Consider the following 18,431-nt stretch of genomic DNA (forward strand, 5'->3'; position numbering starts at 1 on the left):
GTTTGGGGGTGATATGGTGTTGTTTTCTGTTGTTTCAGGTTCCGCTTCTTCCAGGTGGCTTAAAACACTGACGAAATGAACTGGGGCCCTTAGTCAGAGAGCATGGAATCTGGCACACCGCACTGGGTAAGTATCTCATTAGTCAGTACTTGGGACACAGTCTCTGCAGTAGCTTTCCTCAGAGGGAATAGCTCTACCCATTGGGAATAGTAAGCCACAAAAACCAACAGGTAAACATTTCCAGTGGAGCTCTGAGGAAATGGCCCCATGGTGTCCACTCCCAAAAGCTCCCACGGCCGGCTTACCACCGTCGGCTGGAGCTTCCCAGGCGGCCGGCGGTTCTCAGGCTTGTGCACCTGACAGGTCTGACAGCACTGCACATATTTTCTCACCTTCAAACTCATCCCGGGCCAGTATGCCAGGGCCTGCAACCGTTTATAGGTCTTGTACCATCCCAGGTGTCCGGCGAGGGGATGGTCGTGGAAGAATCTGAGCAGGTCTGAACGCAGGGTGAACGGAACGTATGCTTTGTACAAGGTCTTGTGTTGGAGCCTGACCATGCGGTAAACCTTGTCCTCCAGGATGGTGAAGTATGTGATCGAGTTGGTGTGTTCTTCCACTTTGTCAACTAAGGAATCATACAGCTTTCTAACCTCGGGGTCAGCCTGCTGTGCCCTCCATATGGTTTCATCTGACATTGGAAGATGTTCTGACATTTCCCTTATGGCAGGCTGGACCGTGGCACACAGGGAGGTCGTGGAGCTCTCTTCCACAATAAAGGTAAACTCATGGAGCCTGAGGGCCCACCTGATCAGTCTTGAACTGGGTTTCTGTGTTCGAAACACCCAGATCAGGGATGCATGGTCAGTAACAACTGTGAACAGCCTTCCTTCCAAATAATACCGCCATTTCTCCAGTGCCCAGACCAAAGCCAAACACTCTTGTTCAGTGGTGAAGAAATTCCTCTCAGCTGGATTGAGGGTACGGCTTGCAAATGCAATGACGTTCTCAGTACCCAGCCCCGAGGTTTGAGCCAGCACAGCTCCCAGACCAACATCTCTAGCATCAGTGTATACTATGAAAGGCAAGTTAAAGTCAGGATGTCTGAGTATAGGTGGAGAAGCAAGATGCTGTTTCAAAGTGTCGAAGGCTAGCTGGCAAGCCTGGGTCCAGATGAATTTACTGTTCTTCCTCTTCAAGGCAGTCAGTGGCTCAGCGATCTCAGAGAAATTGGGTACAAAACGATGGTACCAGCCCGCCATTCCCAGGAACCACTGCACCTCCTTGATGTTTTTGGGGGTGGGGAATGCCTAGACGGCCTCAGTCTTCCCCTGATCCACCTGGACTCTCTCCACCGATACCACATGGCCCAGGAACTGGAGGGATTTCCTGAAAAACTGGCACTTTTTCAGGTTCACAGTGAGGCCTGCCATCCTCAGCTTGTCAAAAACGGCCTGTACATCGTGGTGATGCTTTTCAAGAGAGGGTGAGTAAATGATAATATCATCCAGATAGACCATGCAGATGTCCCCCCGAAGGCCCCCCAAAACTAGCTCCATCAGCCTTTGGAAGTTTTTCAGGCCAAATGGCATGACCTCAAACTGAAACAACCCAAAGGGGCAGATGAAGGCTGTCTTCTCCTTGCTCCCTTCCTCCATAGGCACCTGCCAGTAGCAACTATTGAGATCGATCGTGGTGAAGACAGCAGAGCCAGCTAGGGATTCCAAGATTTCTTGGATATTTGGGATAGGGTAAGCATCGGTCTGAGTTCCTGCATTCACTTTCCAGTAATCAACACAAAAGCAAGACTTGTGGGTGTCTTTCTTAGGGACAAGCACAACTGGAGCTGCATATGGTGATGTTAAGGGGGTGATGATGCCGGCCTCTAACATTTCCTCGATGTGTTGTTTCATCTCCTGCATTTTTGCAGGAGAACATCTGTAGGGTTTCTGTCTTATTGGCATTATATGGGACAGTAGAATGTGGTGGGACACTATCTTTGTTTTCCCCACCTTGGTGGTGCAGACTGAGTTGTTCATGTGCAGTTGAGCCCGCAACCATTATTTCCCTGCTTCATCCAGGTGAGACTCCTGAACAACTGTCTCCACAAGGTCTGTTTCTCTGGGGTCTTGCATGGAGGGATATTGGAATACTATGGCGGGCGGCATAGTGGAGTAGAAAGCAAGGTTTGAAGATGCCGGGGATGGTAAGGGTTCATTCACAGTTTCTCTCCTAAAATGATATCTCTTCTTGGCCCAAGATTTGAACCAGTAGGAGTTGTCAGACACATCAAACTGTAACCTGGTGATAAATGTAAAGTCCAGCCCAAGAACAACAGGAAAAGCCAGACACTGGGAGGGAAGGACAACCACAGGTATTGTTGGGCTACGTTGATGGATGTGGATTTCCAACTCACACCAACCCAGGGGATGCCTCGCCGTACCATCAGCATAGTAGAGAGGGCCCTGATGCCAGGGTTTCAGCTTAGCTCCTCTGCCATTGAATTGCTTCCAGACAGTGTCAGTGATGAGGGTGTAGGATGAACCAGTGTCTAGGATGGCATTTCCGTTCCATGAGCCTATTCCAACCGGAATCACAAGCTGCTGGGGTTAGCGATCATCAAATAAGCTTAGGGGTGTAGGCTCTTTTCTTGGGTTTGTAAGTGAATTAATTGTGGGGGTAGGGTCTCCCTCTCTGCAGGTGTGACAGGCAGGTTCAGTTGGTTGTTTTTGGTATCTGTTTCTTCCAGGTTGGTACTGGGGACATGCTGATGGAGGATGGGAATTTTTGCACCGCCAACATTGAACAGGGGGTGGACCCAGTGCACGCTCAGATTGGAGAGGTTGGGGCATAGAGTCTGTCTTGCCTGATTTTTGTGTGGCTTTCCTCCTTTGCTCATAGAGGCGTCGATTCTCTTTATCCTTCTCCAGCTGCTGTCCAAGGCGAACCAGTGCCTCCACTGTGGTGATGTTACTGCCTCTTAGCTGGCTAGCTAGCTGGGGGTTGATGTTTTTCAGGGTGAGCTTTACCACCTCTAGTTCTGTGGCTTGAGGATTCCAACGCTTGCACAAGGATCGATACATGTAAGCAAAGTCCCTGATGCTTTCATTCTCTCCTTGTACCCTGGTTCTGACTCTTTCAGCAAGTTCATCCTGGTAATCCTCTGACAGGAATGCTGAAGTGAATCGCCTCTCAAATTGTTGCCAGGTATGGGTATCAAGGCGGGCAACATCCCACCAATCCCAAGCTGTCCCATGCAGCACATTCCGAAGTGTTGCAATTAGTTCAGTATCATGGAGGGGATGTAACGCAAGATAATCTTTGCAACGCTCCAAGAATGAGAGGGGGTCCTGAGAATCCTCCATTCTCCCAAAGGTAGGAAACTGCATTTTGATGGGGCTCCTCCCTCCAACAACAGCTCTTAGGTCCTGTTGACTTTCTGGTGGAAGAGGAGAAACAAGGTCCTGCTCTGGGCACCCGAGTAAAGGAGTTGACTGGAGTCTGTGTCTCTGTGTTTGTACAGGGTGGCAGAGTGGCGGGAGGGTCTGCACTGAAACATCCACCAATGCTGTAGGACGCATAAAAGGTGTTAAGCTGCGATGATTCACTTCATCGGTGAGAGAGCAGATGCTCGCAGCGCAGTGACTCACTTCCTCTTCCACGTGCTGGACGACTGAAACCATTGGTTCCATGACAGATTTCAGATCAGATAATAATTCTGTGTGGTAATGTTTCAGGCGCCAGTTTATTGTTGATGAGAGTTGTTGGTTGAGATATTGGAAGTGTTTCTCCATCTTGTCCTCCAGTGTTTTTATTTTTTCCTCCCACCTAGAGGCCATTTTGTTTATATGCATTTCCACATAACATTTAAGCTCCTCCACTTCCTCCTTTCTGCCTGCCCTTTCAGCTGCAGCTGGCAGGGTGGTGTGAGGTCCCAGTGGAAGCGGTATCAGAAGTTGTGTGAGTGCCTCAGGTCCACAAGAGTCCATTTCTAGCAGCGTGAGAGAAGTGGCCTGTCCAAAGTTTTGGTCTGCGCCTGCTCCGTCCATGTGGGTGTTTGCAGCGGCTATTTTTTCCGGCTTGTCTTTATGTTTTGGGTTTCGTTGAAGGGTCCAACTTTATGTTTCTTATTTTGTTTGAGTCTCTGTTTTTTATTCAGATTTTAGTCGTCCCTGTTCAGGTGCCATTTTTTATGTGACGGTTTTCGGGGACTTGGTTGTTCTGGGGTGCCAGCCAGGCATATAGCCTGACAAATAAATGATATTTAATTATTATGACTTAATTTTTTGTTTTGTTTTTAGTTTTTGTTTTTTTTTGTCAGTCACATTTAAGTCCCCCTCACACACACACACACACACACAAGGAAACATCAAGGATAAACTTTGATGACCCCAAATTTTTTTTTTATCAATCCTGAATATAAACAGTAACAATGAAACCTTCTTGTGAATGAAGGCAGGCATCCTGCAGCACCATCGCCATCATTGCAGGCTTGAAGTAACACAGTAAAAGTGTAAATACTCACTAATAGATATCTTGATCTTACAAAGACTACCCCACCACCACCGCCCTCCTGCTTCACTTTTTTGTGATGTCAAAACGCAGAAAGAGCCAGTTCGATATATTTAGCTTGAAGCTAAAGGCAGCTGATGGCTAACAACACCATTCAGTAACAATGAAACCTTCCCTTCACCAAATTGTAAGATGTATGAGGTTGTATAATGATGTATGATGTTGTATGATATTGTATGATGATGTTGTATGTTGTAGTATGTTGTATGATGATGTATGATGATGTATGATGTTGTATGTTGTATGATGCAGGAGTATCTTGGCTGATGTCAGCAACAGAACCGGCAGCTTCATTAATGAGGCTGGATCCAGCGTTCAATATCCACTTGATTCCCTTAAGGTTGTCATGGAAATGAGAAGTGGGTAGAGGCTGCAGGCCATATTTAATGATGATGTCACATGACGGTCTCTGTGGTATGCAAGCACCTGCTGTGCTGTCAGTGGCCACTTACTATGTCAAAATGGTCCACTGAGACTTGTAAGAGGACATTTGTGGCATCCGTTTTTATGCTTTAATGTCTTCCAAAATCTACCATCATCATTATCATCAAGAGAGTTGTCCCCCATCTGGCTCTGGCCTCTGTCATGACTGATAATAACTTAATAATTTGGTGCTATGTAAAAAGATTGATTGATTGATTGGTATACACATTGGTTGCCAGTCCTATGCTGCTGAAGTTCTCAGTTGAGCTTCAATATCAAGCTTGACAGACTCACTTGTTGGTCTTTATTTTGAGGTCTCTGCCTTTCAGAAGTTCATGTCCATCTTTGTGCCAGTGGAAGGAAGGGCTGGGATTCCCCGACGCCTCGCACTTCAAATACAGTTTGTCCCCTTCCATCAGAGACTGTATCAGAGACGGTGTCATCCGCAGCTTGGGAGCAGAGGCTGGATGGAGAGAGACAGACAGACAGACAGAGAGTGGGACACAGAGACAGACAGAGAGAGACAGAGAGTGAGAAAGAGAGAAATAAAAAACACTGACAAGTCTTTTCAACTGTGTGTGTGTGTGTGTGTGTGTGTGTGTGTGTGTGTGTGTGTGTGTGTGTGTGTGTGATTCTTTCAGCCATTATACTGTCATGACATCATGGTCTTCCTCGTCTAACCTCACACAGAACACACAGGACCTACTGGGTTCTGCCTCGTCCATGATGACGACTGATGACAGTCATGTCTCCCTTCCTGCTGATTGGCTGTCTGATTATCACACAGCTGACCAGCTACCAAAGCCAAAGGGTGACACTTCTGATGCTTCAGCCATATTTAGCTTCCCTCTCTGACTTCCATTCTTGTCTGAAACTATTTAAAACCATCAATAAGCCCCACCATCCCATCGGCTGACAAGTTTCTCACAACCACAAGCAAACAAACGGAAGTATATTCTGAGTACTGCTTTAAATACTCACTGAAGCACCAAATTACTACAAAGCTGAATACAGCCCCTAATATGTGCTCTTTTTAGTCCTGTGAATGACGTGTGCTTCAAACCACTGACTGGCTGTTTAAAAAAGCAACAAGAAAATGAAACCAGAAGTACCTTCTGGCTCAGGCCCTAATTACATCTGTGGCTTGCTTTTAAAATTGATCTTCAATAGGAAAGTCAGTTTTGGAGGAAAAAAAATCCTTGATGGAGTTAAAATAAAAAAGAGCCTCAATGGAGTGACATCCAGGCAACTTGCAGTTGTGCAGGGTTTCTAAATGACTTCCTCAAATCCAGGAGATTTAGTCTCATCACTGCCGACTGACGAGGGCACACAATGAGCTGTACCTTACTGCTGGGTTATATTCAACAACGCCATGTCACTGTCAGCCTATATTTTCTGAAACCATCTGCCAATGCAGTCATGGATATTTTCTAGCCATTTGACTCCGCGAGCCAGATGTGCTGTGAGTGCCTCCATGATCCTCAGTATTTTAGAATCTCCTGTTGCTGAGGCAGCGTCCTGGGCTGTAGAAGTCTGTCCAAGTAGTATGAGTCCTTGTCCCAAGAGCAGGAGTTTAAGTACCTCAAGAGAGGGAGCTGAGGAGCATGAGAAAGGCTGAAGAGTCGGAGGAATGTTGGTCTCCTCTGCTGTTAATCTTTGACTGATAAACATTAGGAAAGTGTTGTTGGCTGTGCTGTTCACGCTGTCATTGAAGAGCTAATGTCTGTCACCCATCAGCTGATCTCTCTCTCCCCACAGACAAACACCAGACATCATCCCAAACAAGAATGTTGGTACTTCCTTGAGTGTAAAAATGTCAGAGTGGATGTGGCGATCGACTCGATCCACAGCAACAAGAAAAGCAGTTTCATCTCTGCACACAGAAATCCACACGTGTAGCTGTTTTTAACCCTAGATTGCTAACGCCGGGGTTTTCACCCACACGATTCTCATCATGACATCTTCTGGGCTCCCCCACGGTACCTTTTTTTTCATTTTATGACATTACATCTCGGGAAATTAGAGAAGAGTACTTCAATGTGGCATAAAGTGTTGCAATATATTTTGATGAAAACTATATTTTAGCAGGAATATTATATTGGGTAAAGTATACCCAACATTAGTGATGGTGTTAATACATTTAATATATAGAAAATAAAAATGTAGCAAACTAAAGTAACATAGGGGTTTATCTGCAGAGGGAGTGGGGGTGATGTGATTGCAGGAGACACATGGAGACATGTGTGAAAGTGTGAACACGCTCAGCAGAGCTGTCCACTCACGATCACATCAGGACAGGTAACAAAAGCAGGTGATGCAATATTTGGAATATGAAGTTTGACTTTGTGGTACGAGATGTCCCTCATGACTTGCTGTAGTTAGGAACGTGACTCCGTCCAGCACGCATTTCTGTCAGTTGTTGCTTACCCATGAATGAATAAAGATGTTGAACTGAGAGCAGTCGGCATTCGGTGATTATACGTTGAAGTTTATGTTTATGTTAGAGCCAGAGGGCATAACACCAAACATGACATGGTGTCAGAATAATTGAAGCACCTACCGCGAAAAGAAGAATGGATTCTTATGGTGTACTGCTCCGAGAACAGACTAGAAATCTTCCAACTTACCAGAGGCTTGGCGACGGTTTCGGCAAACGACATTGCTGACGTGCAAGGGCCCCTGCGTGGGACAAACGGAGAGGAGAAGTTCTCCTACCTTCTGCCGTGGATCGGGGACAAAGGGCGGGATGTCTTCAACACTTAGTCACTAAGTGGAGGAAGCCAGAAAGCTGAAGACATACTACGATGAGTACACTGACTGTACAGCCAGCCAAAGCCAACCCAACCTATGCTAGGTGTCGTTTTCATGAAAAGATGCAGGTAGAGAATGAGATTTTTGAACAATTCGTCACTGAGCTACAACTACTCGTGAAGGACTGCAGCTACCCGAATGCTGTACCCTTTTCACACTGAAAAACGCGTGTCAACGCTTGGACCCGCGTTTGCTCGGCATCAGGGCGCATTCAAGCTTCCAGAAGACCCAGGTCTGAACCCCGGCTGCGAGGCTGCGTGCCTGTATTTTTCTCTCTCGTACGTCCAGTCAGGATTGAGTCATGGTTGCTAAAAACTTTACAAGACTGACTGACTTTAGTGATGTCGTAGGTGTAAAATATTGAATAAAATGTTGTGCTGCATGGCTTTATTTTCACTCTCACCTGCAACTTTATGACACGCAAATTTATAAGTGGATCGTCCATATTGTCTCCAAGTGCATTTTGGGTAAAACTCGTCACCGACCGTCATCATCAGTCACTTGTCAACAGATTGCAAACTAGGAGCATTTTTACAGACTAAGTAAACATGAGTGGCACTTAAAGGCATAAAAGTGGAGCGGCAAAGCGAAAAGAAAAGGCAAAAGAGGGCAAGGAAAAGCCAAGTTACTAAAACTGGACACATATTTTGTTCATCGTCCTGGAGATGAATCTGACTTTTTTGTTGGCAGCGATTCAGTTCCGCCAAAACTGCCAGCACAGCCAGCACAGCCAGGAAGCCAGATTGATTACAGGTAGCAACTCTAACAATCACTCTACACGATGCGTGAGTTAGTTGCAAACTGCTGGTGGTTGTATATTGTAGTAGCCCAGCGCCTAGCTTATATCCCCTTCTTTATCTCTCAGCGGTATAGCGGTGATATCAGGGACTCAGCAGTTGCTAGCTGCTCCAGGGTAGAGCCAGACCTGGAGCCTGACCTGCAGCCCCCTCCTGACCTGCACTGGACACTGGAAATGAAAGCAGCAGCAGGTCTCCTCCCGCTACAGGTGACATGCAGACTGCGGATGATGAAAACCCTCCTCTGGAATGTTTTCCGACTGACATGAAACATCTAGGGCGCCATTATTAAAAGATATATCCTTAAGATGGGCCCATGCAGACCCAAAGGTCCATTTCCCACTGATAACGACAATCTGTGTTTTTCAGAAAGTTATTACACCTCTACCACTAAAGTTGGGATGAAACTTCCCTTCAGCTGGATGTGCCCCCAAAAGACTGCTGTTACTGTCAGCCTTGCTGGCTTTTTGCACACCGAAATGCGCCATTTTACAACAATGCACGAGTAACTGGAATAAGAGACTGGAAACACCTTCCTGCCAAAGTTGAGAAGCATGAATCCACTCAAATACATCTTGGTGCATGCAAAGTCTATGAGCAGTGGAAACTCAACAGCACAATAGACGCTGAAATGGAGAGGAGTGTGCGTAATGCAGCCTTGTTTTGGAGACAGGTCCTGGAGCGCATTGTAAATGTCACTCTTACTCTGGCTTCATGCAACCTGGCATTCGGGGGGCACAGGGAAGTTCTATGTCAGGGAAATGCTGGCAACTTTTTGTCAATAATTGAGTCATTAGCTAACTATGACCCTCCCTGTTTTGAAAGAGCTAATCAACCGACCAGAAGGGTCAGAGAAATACCTGAGTCACCAGATTCAAGATGAGATTATTTACATCCTGTCTCAATGTGTGAAAGCTGACATAATTAATAAAATTAACGAAGCCCCATTTTATTCCATTATCATGGACACAATGCAAGATGTGTCAAAGATAGACCAGCTGAGCCAGTGAACCGTTAGGTAACTGTTGTTAAGAATGACATGGGTATTGCAACAGATATACAGATCATTGAAGTGTTTTGGGGTTTTGAGGCGACCGTGGGCTCATCAGCGACAGAGCTTGAAAACCAAATCCTGGGCTCTATAGAGAAAAATGGAATAGATCTGTCAAAATGCCGCGGACAGGGCTATGATGGTTATGTGGTTATGCTGGTGCGTATACAGGCATACAGGTAAGAATAACAGAGAGGGAGCCCCTTGCCCGTTATGTTAATTGCACTGCTCATAACCTCAATAAATGACTCTGTTAAAAATGTCCCTGGAGCGAAGCAGTTCTATGACACTGTAGAGGACCTGTACAACTTTTTTGTCACAGTATCAAACGATGGGCGTTCCTCAGTGAGGGTTTATTATTTGGGTTTAAAAGGCCCAGTCATTTCCCCCGCCCCCCTCACGGCTCTGACTTGTTCCGCTAGTGCAGAGACTGCATTGTTTTTGCAACAAACTCGCCCTGTGTACGAGAGAAGCTACTTGGCCGGGGAGCTAATCTCACCCGAGAGAATGCCATTAACATTGCCAGAGCACATGAGCTAGCTCAAAAGCAGCTAAAGTCCATGGGACAGCAGCCATGACACAGTGCATGCTAGATCCAGAAATGCTAATGCTAGACATCAACAAACATCAAATATGACAGGTGACACAGGACCACAGAAGAACTGGAACAGTGGGTGATCTTTGATGAATCCCAAACCCTACAAACTGGTGCCACCACGATTGTTGATTAGAGAAGTGCAGGGACATGGGTGTGAGCATCAGCTTGGACACAAGCATGGACAAGTCTGGGTGTGACTGCGAGTGTTAGTGTGAGTGTAGAAGTTAGTGTGGTTGTGGATGTGAGTGTGGATATCACTGTGAGTGTGAGTAGGGATATGAGTAAGAGTGTGGATGCTGGTGTGGACACGAGCGCTGTTGTGGAAGTGACTGTTAGTGTGAGCATAGGTGGGGATGTGAGTGTGAGTGTGAGTGTGGACATGAGTGCAAGTGTGTGAGTCTAGACGTGAGTGTGACCGTCAGTGTGACCATCAGTGTGGATGTAGGTGGGGATGTGAGTGTGTGTGTGAACATGAGATTTAGTGTGTACTTGAGTGTGAGTTGTCATAACCAACATGTTAGGCTATGACAAAACTGGGAACAGACAAGTGGCGAATGGCAATAAAGTAAATATTTATTTAAACAAAGTACTCCACTTAAGTGAAACAATACAAAAGTGGAGTGTGGATATGTGGAAAATGAAGTGCAGGGGGTTGTGGGTGAAACCAAACAGAAGGCAAACGAAAATCCCAGCTGCCAGCCGAGATGCAACCATGTAGAAGAGAGAACCAGAACTGCCGGAAGTTGGCCTTTTTCCCCTGGATGGGAGCAACCGGCCCAGTGCTCCCAATCAGTGGCCACACCGACAAATATCTGGGAGGAGAGGAGGACAGAGAGACTTACCACACCAGACAACATGCTGTACATTGGCTGGGCTGTCAAACCCCCCCCCCCCCCAAATTGGTATCAAAAGGAGACTGACAGTAACATCTTGTGGCAAAACTACAACCATACTAAACACAAAAAAAAACAAAATCCCAAATACCAGCCCACCCATTCTGAATACTCATCCTAAACCTCGCCCTCACCCATCCTACTGGTACCTAAGGAGCACATTTAAGATGACAGGGAGAGCAAAGTCAACAACGCATCTGCCATAATGTTATCTGTGCCTTTGATATGTTTACTGTACAGGTTGTAGGCCTGGAGAAAACAACGACCACCTGATCAGCCTCTGGTTCGGACATCTAATGGACTGCAAGAAAGTCAGAGGGTTGTGATCGGTATCAACCAAAATACGACCTCCTGCTCCTACATATTCCATGAAGTGTTGCAGAGCCCAAACCAGTGACAAAGCCTCCTTCTCAATAACAGAATAATTGTGATGGTAGTTATTAAATTTTTTTCGAGAAGAAACTGACTGGCCTCACCACTCTGTTGTCATCAGCCTGGAGCAAGATAGTACCCACCCTGACCTGGCTGGCATCCACGTGGACTGTAAATGCTCAATCAAAACAAGGAGCGGCTTAAACAGGAGAGGAGCACAAGACAGACTTGATGTTATCAAATGCACTTTGACACTCTGTTGACCAGACAAACTTCACTCTGCCTTTAAGCAGCTCAATGAGAGGAAAAACAACAGCTGAGAAGTTTTTACAGAAGCTTCTGTTGTACCCCACCAAACCCCGAAACCTTTGCAGTTCCTTTTTTATTGTGGGTCGTGGATAATTGGCTACAGCCTCAATCTTGGCCTGAACTGGGGCCATGCGTCCCTGTCCCACCACCAGTCATTGTAGCCTCAGCAAACACCGATTTAGCAAGATTTACAGTGAGCCACGCTTCATCCAAACATTTAAAAAGTGCTGGAATGCGCTGAAGGTGTGAGTCATCCAGGTTAACTGAACATCCCTGTAAACACGACACAACGCGATTCATTAACGCTGGAAAGTCACAGGAGCGTTCACCTTATACGAGTAAAAGCCTGACGGTGTGACGAATGCAGAAATCTCTTGCGCTTGCTTGGACAAAGGGACCTGTCAATAACCCTTTAGCAAATCAAATTTGCTAACAAACCAGATTTTGTCACCGCATTAACTTTCCACATATCAGTGCAGAACTGAGATGTCCCGTCCTGCTTTGTGACCAGAATACATGGAGATGCCCCACTGGATGACAAGGGAACAGCAATATTGTTGCGGCACATATAATCAACCTCAGCATCCAATTGCTTGTGTCTCCTACAGTAGGTGTATACGGTAGAATTGCTGCTTAATTGGCTGAGAATCTCCAACATCAATATCGTGTTCGATCCAATTGGTCTATAAAGGAACATCACCAAACAAGCAAAGATACTTGTGCACCAACTCAGACAACTCCTCATGTTGAGACTCTGGCAAGTGAGCCAGCAGTGTGTCCAAATTACCAAGCGACTCTGAGTTTTTCAAACGCCCACACGGAACACCCTCATCCAGCTCTGGCATCCCATCCATCACATAGGCCAGACCCCCAGGTGCCACTGTAAGTACAGGGTGAACACATCCTGCCCCAAGTCTGTCTCACCTCCACGCCTGTAATACGGTTTTAGAAGATTAGCATGATAGAGACGTTTATCTTTCTTCGACCCTGGTGTTGCTACAACATAATTCAGATCAGAGACTTTTTCCACAATGGTATATGGGCCTGTATACTTCGCCTGAAACAGTGAACCCGTAATTGGCACAAGTGCCAGAACCTGATCTCCTGGACTGAATTAAAGTCGGTCGGCACGAAGATCATACAACTTTTTCTATTTTACTCTGAGACACACCCAGTTTTTCCTGTGCCAGGTGACCAGCAACAAACAATGCCTTAAACCATTTACATGGCCAACCAAGTTACTGGTCAATGCAGCCCCCCCCGAAAGTTAGTATGTACTTGAGTGTGTGTGTGTGTGTGTGTGTGTGTGTGTGTGTGTGTGTGTGTGTGTGGGTACATTACAGTTAGTGTGTTCATGAGTGTGAGTGTTGACATGACAGTGTGGACATGACTATTAGTGTGTACGTGTGTTTGAGTGTGTGTGTGTGTGTGTGTGAAAGTCAGAGTGAACTTAAAGTGTGATTGTGAGTGTGGATGTAGATGAGAGCTTGAGTGTGAACATGAGCGTGGAATTGAATTTGACTTGGGAAATGAGTGTTGGCATGGTTGTGGACGTGGGTGTGACAGTGAACATGAGTGTGAGGGTAAGTGTGTGTTTGTATGAGAGTTTGAACGACTGTGAATGTGGTTGTCGACGTGAGTGTGAATGTTGGTGTGAACATCCTTGTAGACATGAGCATAGGTTTGGAAGTGAGTCTGAATGTGAACGTGAGCCGGAGTGTTAGTGTGAATGTGAGTGTTGGTGTTGCTGTGGGTGTGAGTGTTGGTGTGGGTGTGAATGTGGGTTTGGACAGGTGTGTGAGTATGACTGGGGATGTGAGTGTTGGTGTGGATTTTGATGTGAGTATGTGTATCGATGTGAGAGTGAGTGTGACCTTTCCAGGTCGATGGACCAGTCCTCTTCACCCTGTCCCTGCTTCCTCTAGGTCACATGATCAGGAAACACTCCAGTAATGTTCACTGCTATGCAGACGACACACAGCTGAACTCATCAATGATCCACATGGAACAAACCAGCTGACGAAACTGGAGGCCTGTCTGAAGGACAGGAAAACATGGAGGACCCATCATTTCCTTTATTAAACTCTGATAAACTGAAGTTCTTGTGCTGGGCCCAAACACCTGAGGAACTGTGACCATGGTTGTAGTTTTTAAAGTGAGTGCGAATGCGAGTGTGAGTGTGAGCGTGGATGTGAATGTGAGCGGGATGTGGACGCTTCCCTACCGCCTCCTGGTCTGTCAGTTTGTGTGTGACCAAAGACTCTCAGTTCACCCTCTGACACTCAACCATCGAATAAGATCACAGCTGATTCCAGATCAGTGTCAGGATGCTGATACAATCGTGGCAACAACTGGGGCATCTGAAGGTTTTTTGCTGAATGTGCTGTGTTGTGATCCCTCTGTGACTTCACGGAGGGTCGGGGGCCACCAGCAAACATGTACTGTGCTGTTTAACTGGCTTTTGTTTAAGAAGCCCTCTTTCTGCCTGCTGAAGGCATCACAAAGTTGCCTCAAATTATGAAAAAGTTATTGATTAGTTCTGATGTGACATATTAAAGAGCTTTTGTTCAACATTAACAGTGATTACCATCATTTGTATTATTCAGCACTTCATAAATATCATTACTATTATATTTTTACATGCAGCAAGCCACCCCGCCTCTCACCTGAAGGCTGCTGGGATAAGCTCCACCCCCCCACCACCCTTAACAGGATAAGAGGTAGAAAATGGATGGATGGATGGATGGATAATGGGTGGATGGATAGACAGATGGATGGATGGATAATGAGTGGATGCATGATGGATGGATGGATGGATAATGGGTGGATGGATGGATGGATGGATGGATGGATAATGGGTGGATGGATGGATGGATAATGGGTGGATAGACAGATGGCGAATGGGTGGATGGACAGATGGATAATGGGTGGATGGATGATGGATGGCTGGATAATGGGTGGCTTTATGGATGGATGGATAATGGGTGGCTTGATGGATGATGGATAATGGGTGGCTGGATGGATAATGGGTGGCTGGATGGATAATGGGTGGATGGATGATGGATGAATGGATAATGGGTGGATGGATTGATGGATGATAGATGGATGGATGGATAATGGGTGGATGGCTGGATGGATGCATGGGTGGCTGGAGGGTTGTATAATGGGTGGATGGATGGATAATGGGTGGATGGATGGATGGATGATAGTTGAATGGATGGATAATGGGTAGCAGGATGGATGGATAATGGGTGGCTGGATGGATGGATAATGGGTGGACAGATGGATGGATAATGGATGGATGGATGGATGGATAATGGGTGGATGGATGGCTAATGGGTGGCTGGATGGATGATGGGTGGATGGATGGCTGGATAATGGGTGGCTGGATGGATGTATAATGGGTGGATGGATGGATGGATGGATGGATAATGGGTGGCTGGATGGATGATGGGTGGATGGATGGATGGATAATGGGTGGATGGATGGATGATAGGTGGATGGACGGATGGATGGATAATGGATGGATGGATGGATAATGTGTGGATGGATGGATGGATAATGGTGTGGATGGATGGACAGATGCATAATGGATGGATGGATGGATGGGTGGATGGATAATGGGTGGATGGATGGATGGATAATGGATGGATGGATGGATGGATGGATAATGGGTGGATGGATGGCTAATGGGTGGCTGGATGGATGATGGGTGGATGGATGGCTGGATAATGGGTGGCTGGATGGATGTATAATGGGTGGATGGATGGATGGATGGATGGATAATGGGTGGCTGGATGGATGATAGGTGGATGGACGGATGGATGGATAATGGATGGATGGATGGATAATGTGTGGATGGATGGATGGATAATGGTGTGGATGGATGGACAGATGCATAATGGATGGATGGATGGATGGGTGGATGGATAATTGGTGGATGGATGGATGGATGGATGGATGGATAATGGGTGGATGGTTGGATGGATAATGGTGTGGATGGATGGACGGATGAATGGATAATGGATGGATGGATGATGGGTGGATGGATGGATGGATAATGGGTGGCTGGATGGATGATGAGTGGGTGGATGGATGGATGGATAATGGTTGGCTGGATGGATGTATAATTGGTGGATGGATGGATGGGTGGCTGGATGGATGTATAATGTGTGGATGGATGGATGGATGGATAATGGTGTGGATGGATGGATAATGGATGGATGGATAATGGGTGGATGGATGGATGGATAATGGGTGGCTGGATGGATGATGGGTGGATGGACGCATGGATGGATAATGGATGGATGGATGGATAATGGATGGATGGATGGGTGGATGGATGGTTGGATAATGGTGTAGATGGATGAACGGATGGATGGATAATGGATGGATGATTGGGTGGATGGTTAATGGGTGGATGGATGGATGTATAATGGGTGGATGGATGTATAATGGGTGGCTGGATGGATGATGGGTGGATGGATGGATGGATAATGATTGGGTGGATGGATAATGGATGGATGGATGGATGGATAATGGATGTATGGATGGATGATGGATGGATGGTTGGATAATGGTTGGATAATAAAATGGATGGATAATGGATGGATATATAATGATGGATGGATGGATGGATAAATGATGGATGGATAATGGATGGATGATGGATGGATAATGGATGGATAATGGATGGATGGATGGATAATGGATGGATAATGGATGGAAAATGGATGAATGGATGGATGGATAATGGTTGGATAATGGATGGATGGGTGGATAATGGATCGATGGATATATAATGGATGGATGGATGGATGTATAATGGATGGATGTATAATGGATGGATGTATAATGGCTGTATAATGGATGGATAATGGATGGATGGATGTATAATGGATGGATGGATGGATAATGGATGGATGGATGTATAATGGATGGATGGATGGATAATGGATGTATGGATGGATAATGGATGGATGGATGGATAATGGATGGATAATGGATGGATGGATGTATAATGGATGGATGGATGGATACTGGATGTATAATGGATGGATGGATAATGGGTGGATGGATGTATAATGGATGGATGGTTGGATAATGGATGGATGTATAATGGATGGATGTATAATGGATGGATGGATAATGGATGGATGTATAATGGATGGATGGTTGGATAATGGATGGATGGATAATGGATGGATGTATAATGGATGGATGGATGTATAATGGAAAGATGGATAATGGATGGATGGATGTATAATGGAAAGATGGATAATGGATGGATGGATGTATAATGGATGGATGTATAATGGATGGATGGATGGATGGATAATGGATGGATGGATAATGGATGGATGGATAATGGATGGATGGATGGAAAATGGATGGATGTAGAAAGCCAAATTGTAGCTCATGGTGGCCCCACTTGGGGCAGCCGAGCTGCTCTCGACCCTGGTCTGCACTGGTAAAAGGTGTGAGGTTGATGTCTCACAGCAGCAAGAACCAAGCCTGCCTCCCTGTGCATGAACACACACACGCACACACACACACACACACACACACACACACACACACACACACACACACACACACACACACACACTCACGTGTGATGCACAGATGCATTTCATTTTGTGTGTGTGTGTGTGTGTGAGAGAGAGAGATGCTGATCCAGGGGTTCTGTATCACTGAGTGATGGGTGGAGAGGACTTACCCGCTCCACTGGCCAATCACATGTGACCAGTGCTCCCATCAGCCATCCATCAAGACTCGTCTCTCAAGGTCAGCTGACCCTTACGTGTGTGTTTGACTTCCTGTCATTGTGGGACGCCCCTGTTCTCCTTTCCCATCACTCAACCCTTTGCTTATCTAGTGTTTTGCTAGTGTTTATTTTTCATTTCTCCTGCCACATTCCTGTATGCACATGGGTCCGGTCCAACCCCCCCATTCCTGAAACTGTATTGGGGGTCCAAACATGGTGGTGGTTGTTGGGGGGGGGGGGGCATTTGGGTAAAAATGGAAAAATAGGTTGGGATTTGGTATTCAGTTCCTAGGATTTGGGTTATGCACATTAAAAAATGAATGTGAATGATGTGCCCCCAAGAAGAGAGTAAGAGAGTGACATTGCACGTGTGTGTGTGTGTGTGTGTGTGTGTGTGAAAGGGAGAGCGAGTTAAACAGAGAACCTTCTTCTATCTCATTCTGCGATCAGTATGATTTCTGCACCACACAGCTGTCACCATGGAAACCAGAATGCAGCACAGAGAGAGAGAGAGAGAGATGTGGCAGAGGGAAGGGGGAGGGGTTGAGGAGGGTTAGGACAGAACGTGTGAGAGGAAAAAGAATGGGAGCAGCTAGGACAGTCCTAAACCTGTCTGTGTGTGTCTGTGTGTGTGTCTGTATGTATGCGTGAGTCTGTGTGTGTATGTGTGAGTCTGTGTGTCTGTATGTGTCAGTGTCTGTGTGAGTCTGTGTGTGTATGTCTCTGTGTGTGTCTGTGTGACTGTGTGTATGTGTCTCTGTGTGAGTCTGTGTGTATGCGTCTCTGTGAGTCTGTGTGTGTATGTGTGAGTCTGTGTGTGTATGTGTGTATGCGTCTC

The 18,431-nt window shown here is 46.2% G+C and overlaps 1 protein-coding gene across 3 annotated transcripts in view; it reads right to left on the minus strand.

The window, feature by feature from the left end:
• nrg2b (neuregulin 2b) overlaps positions 1–18,431 on the minus strand; it is an 80,827-nt gene that overhangs the window by 50,035 nt on the left and 12,361 nt on the right. For all 3 annotated transcript variants that reach the window (XM_086222909.1, XM_086222907.1, XM_086222908.1), the window contains exon 3: positions 5,290–5,458. In XM_086222909.1, coding sequence (XP_086079035.1) covers positions 5,290–5,458 — 169 coding nt within the window. The remainder of the gene's footprint in view (positions 1–5,289; positions 5,459–18,431) is intronic.

This window comes from Aulostomus chinensis, chromosome 13, assembly GCF_037954235.1.
Source record: "Aulostomus chinensis isolate RoL2024-O1b breed Wild chromosome 13, RoL_Achi_v1.0, whole genome shotgun sequence".
NCBI classification, from domain to species: Eukaryota; Metazoa; Chordata; class Actinopteri; order Syngnathiformes; family Aulostomidae; genus Aulostomus; species Aulostomus chinensis.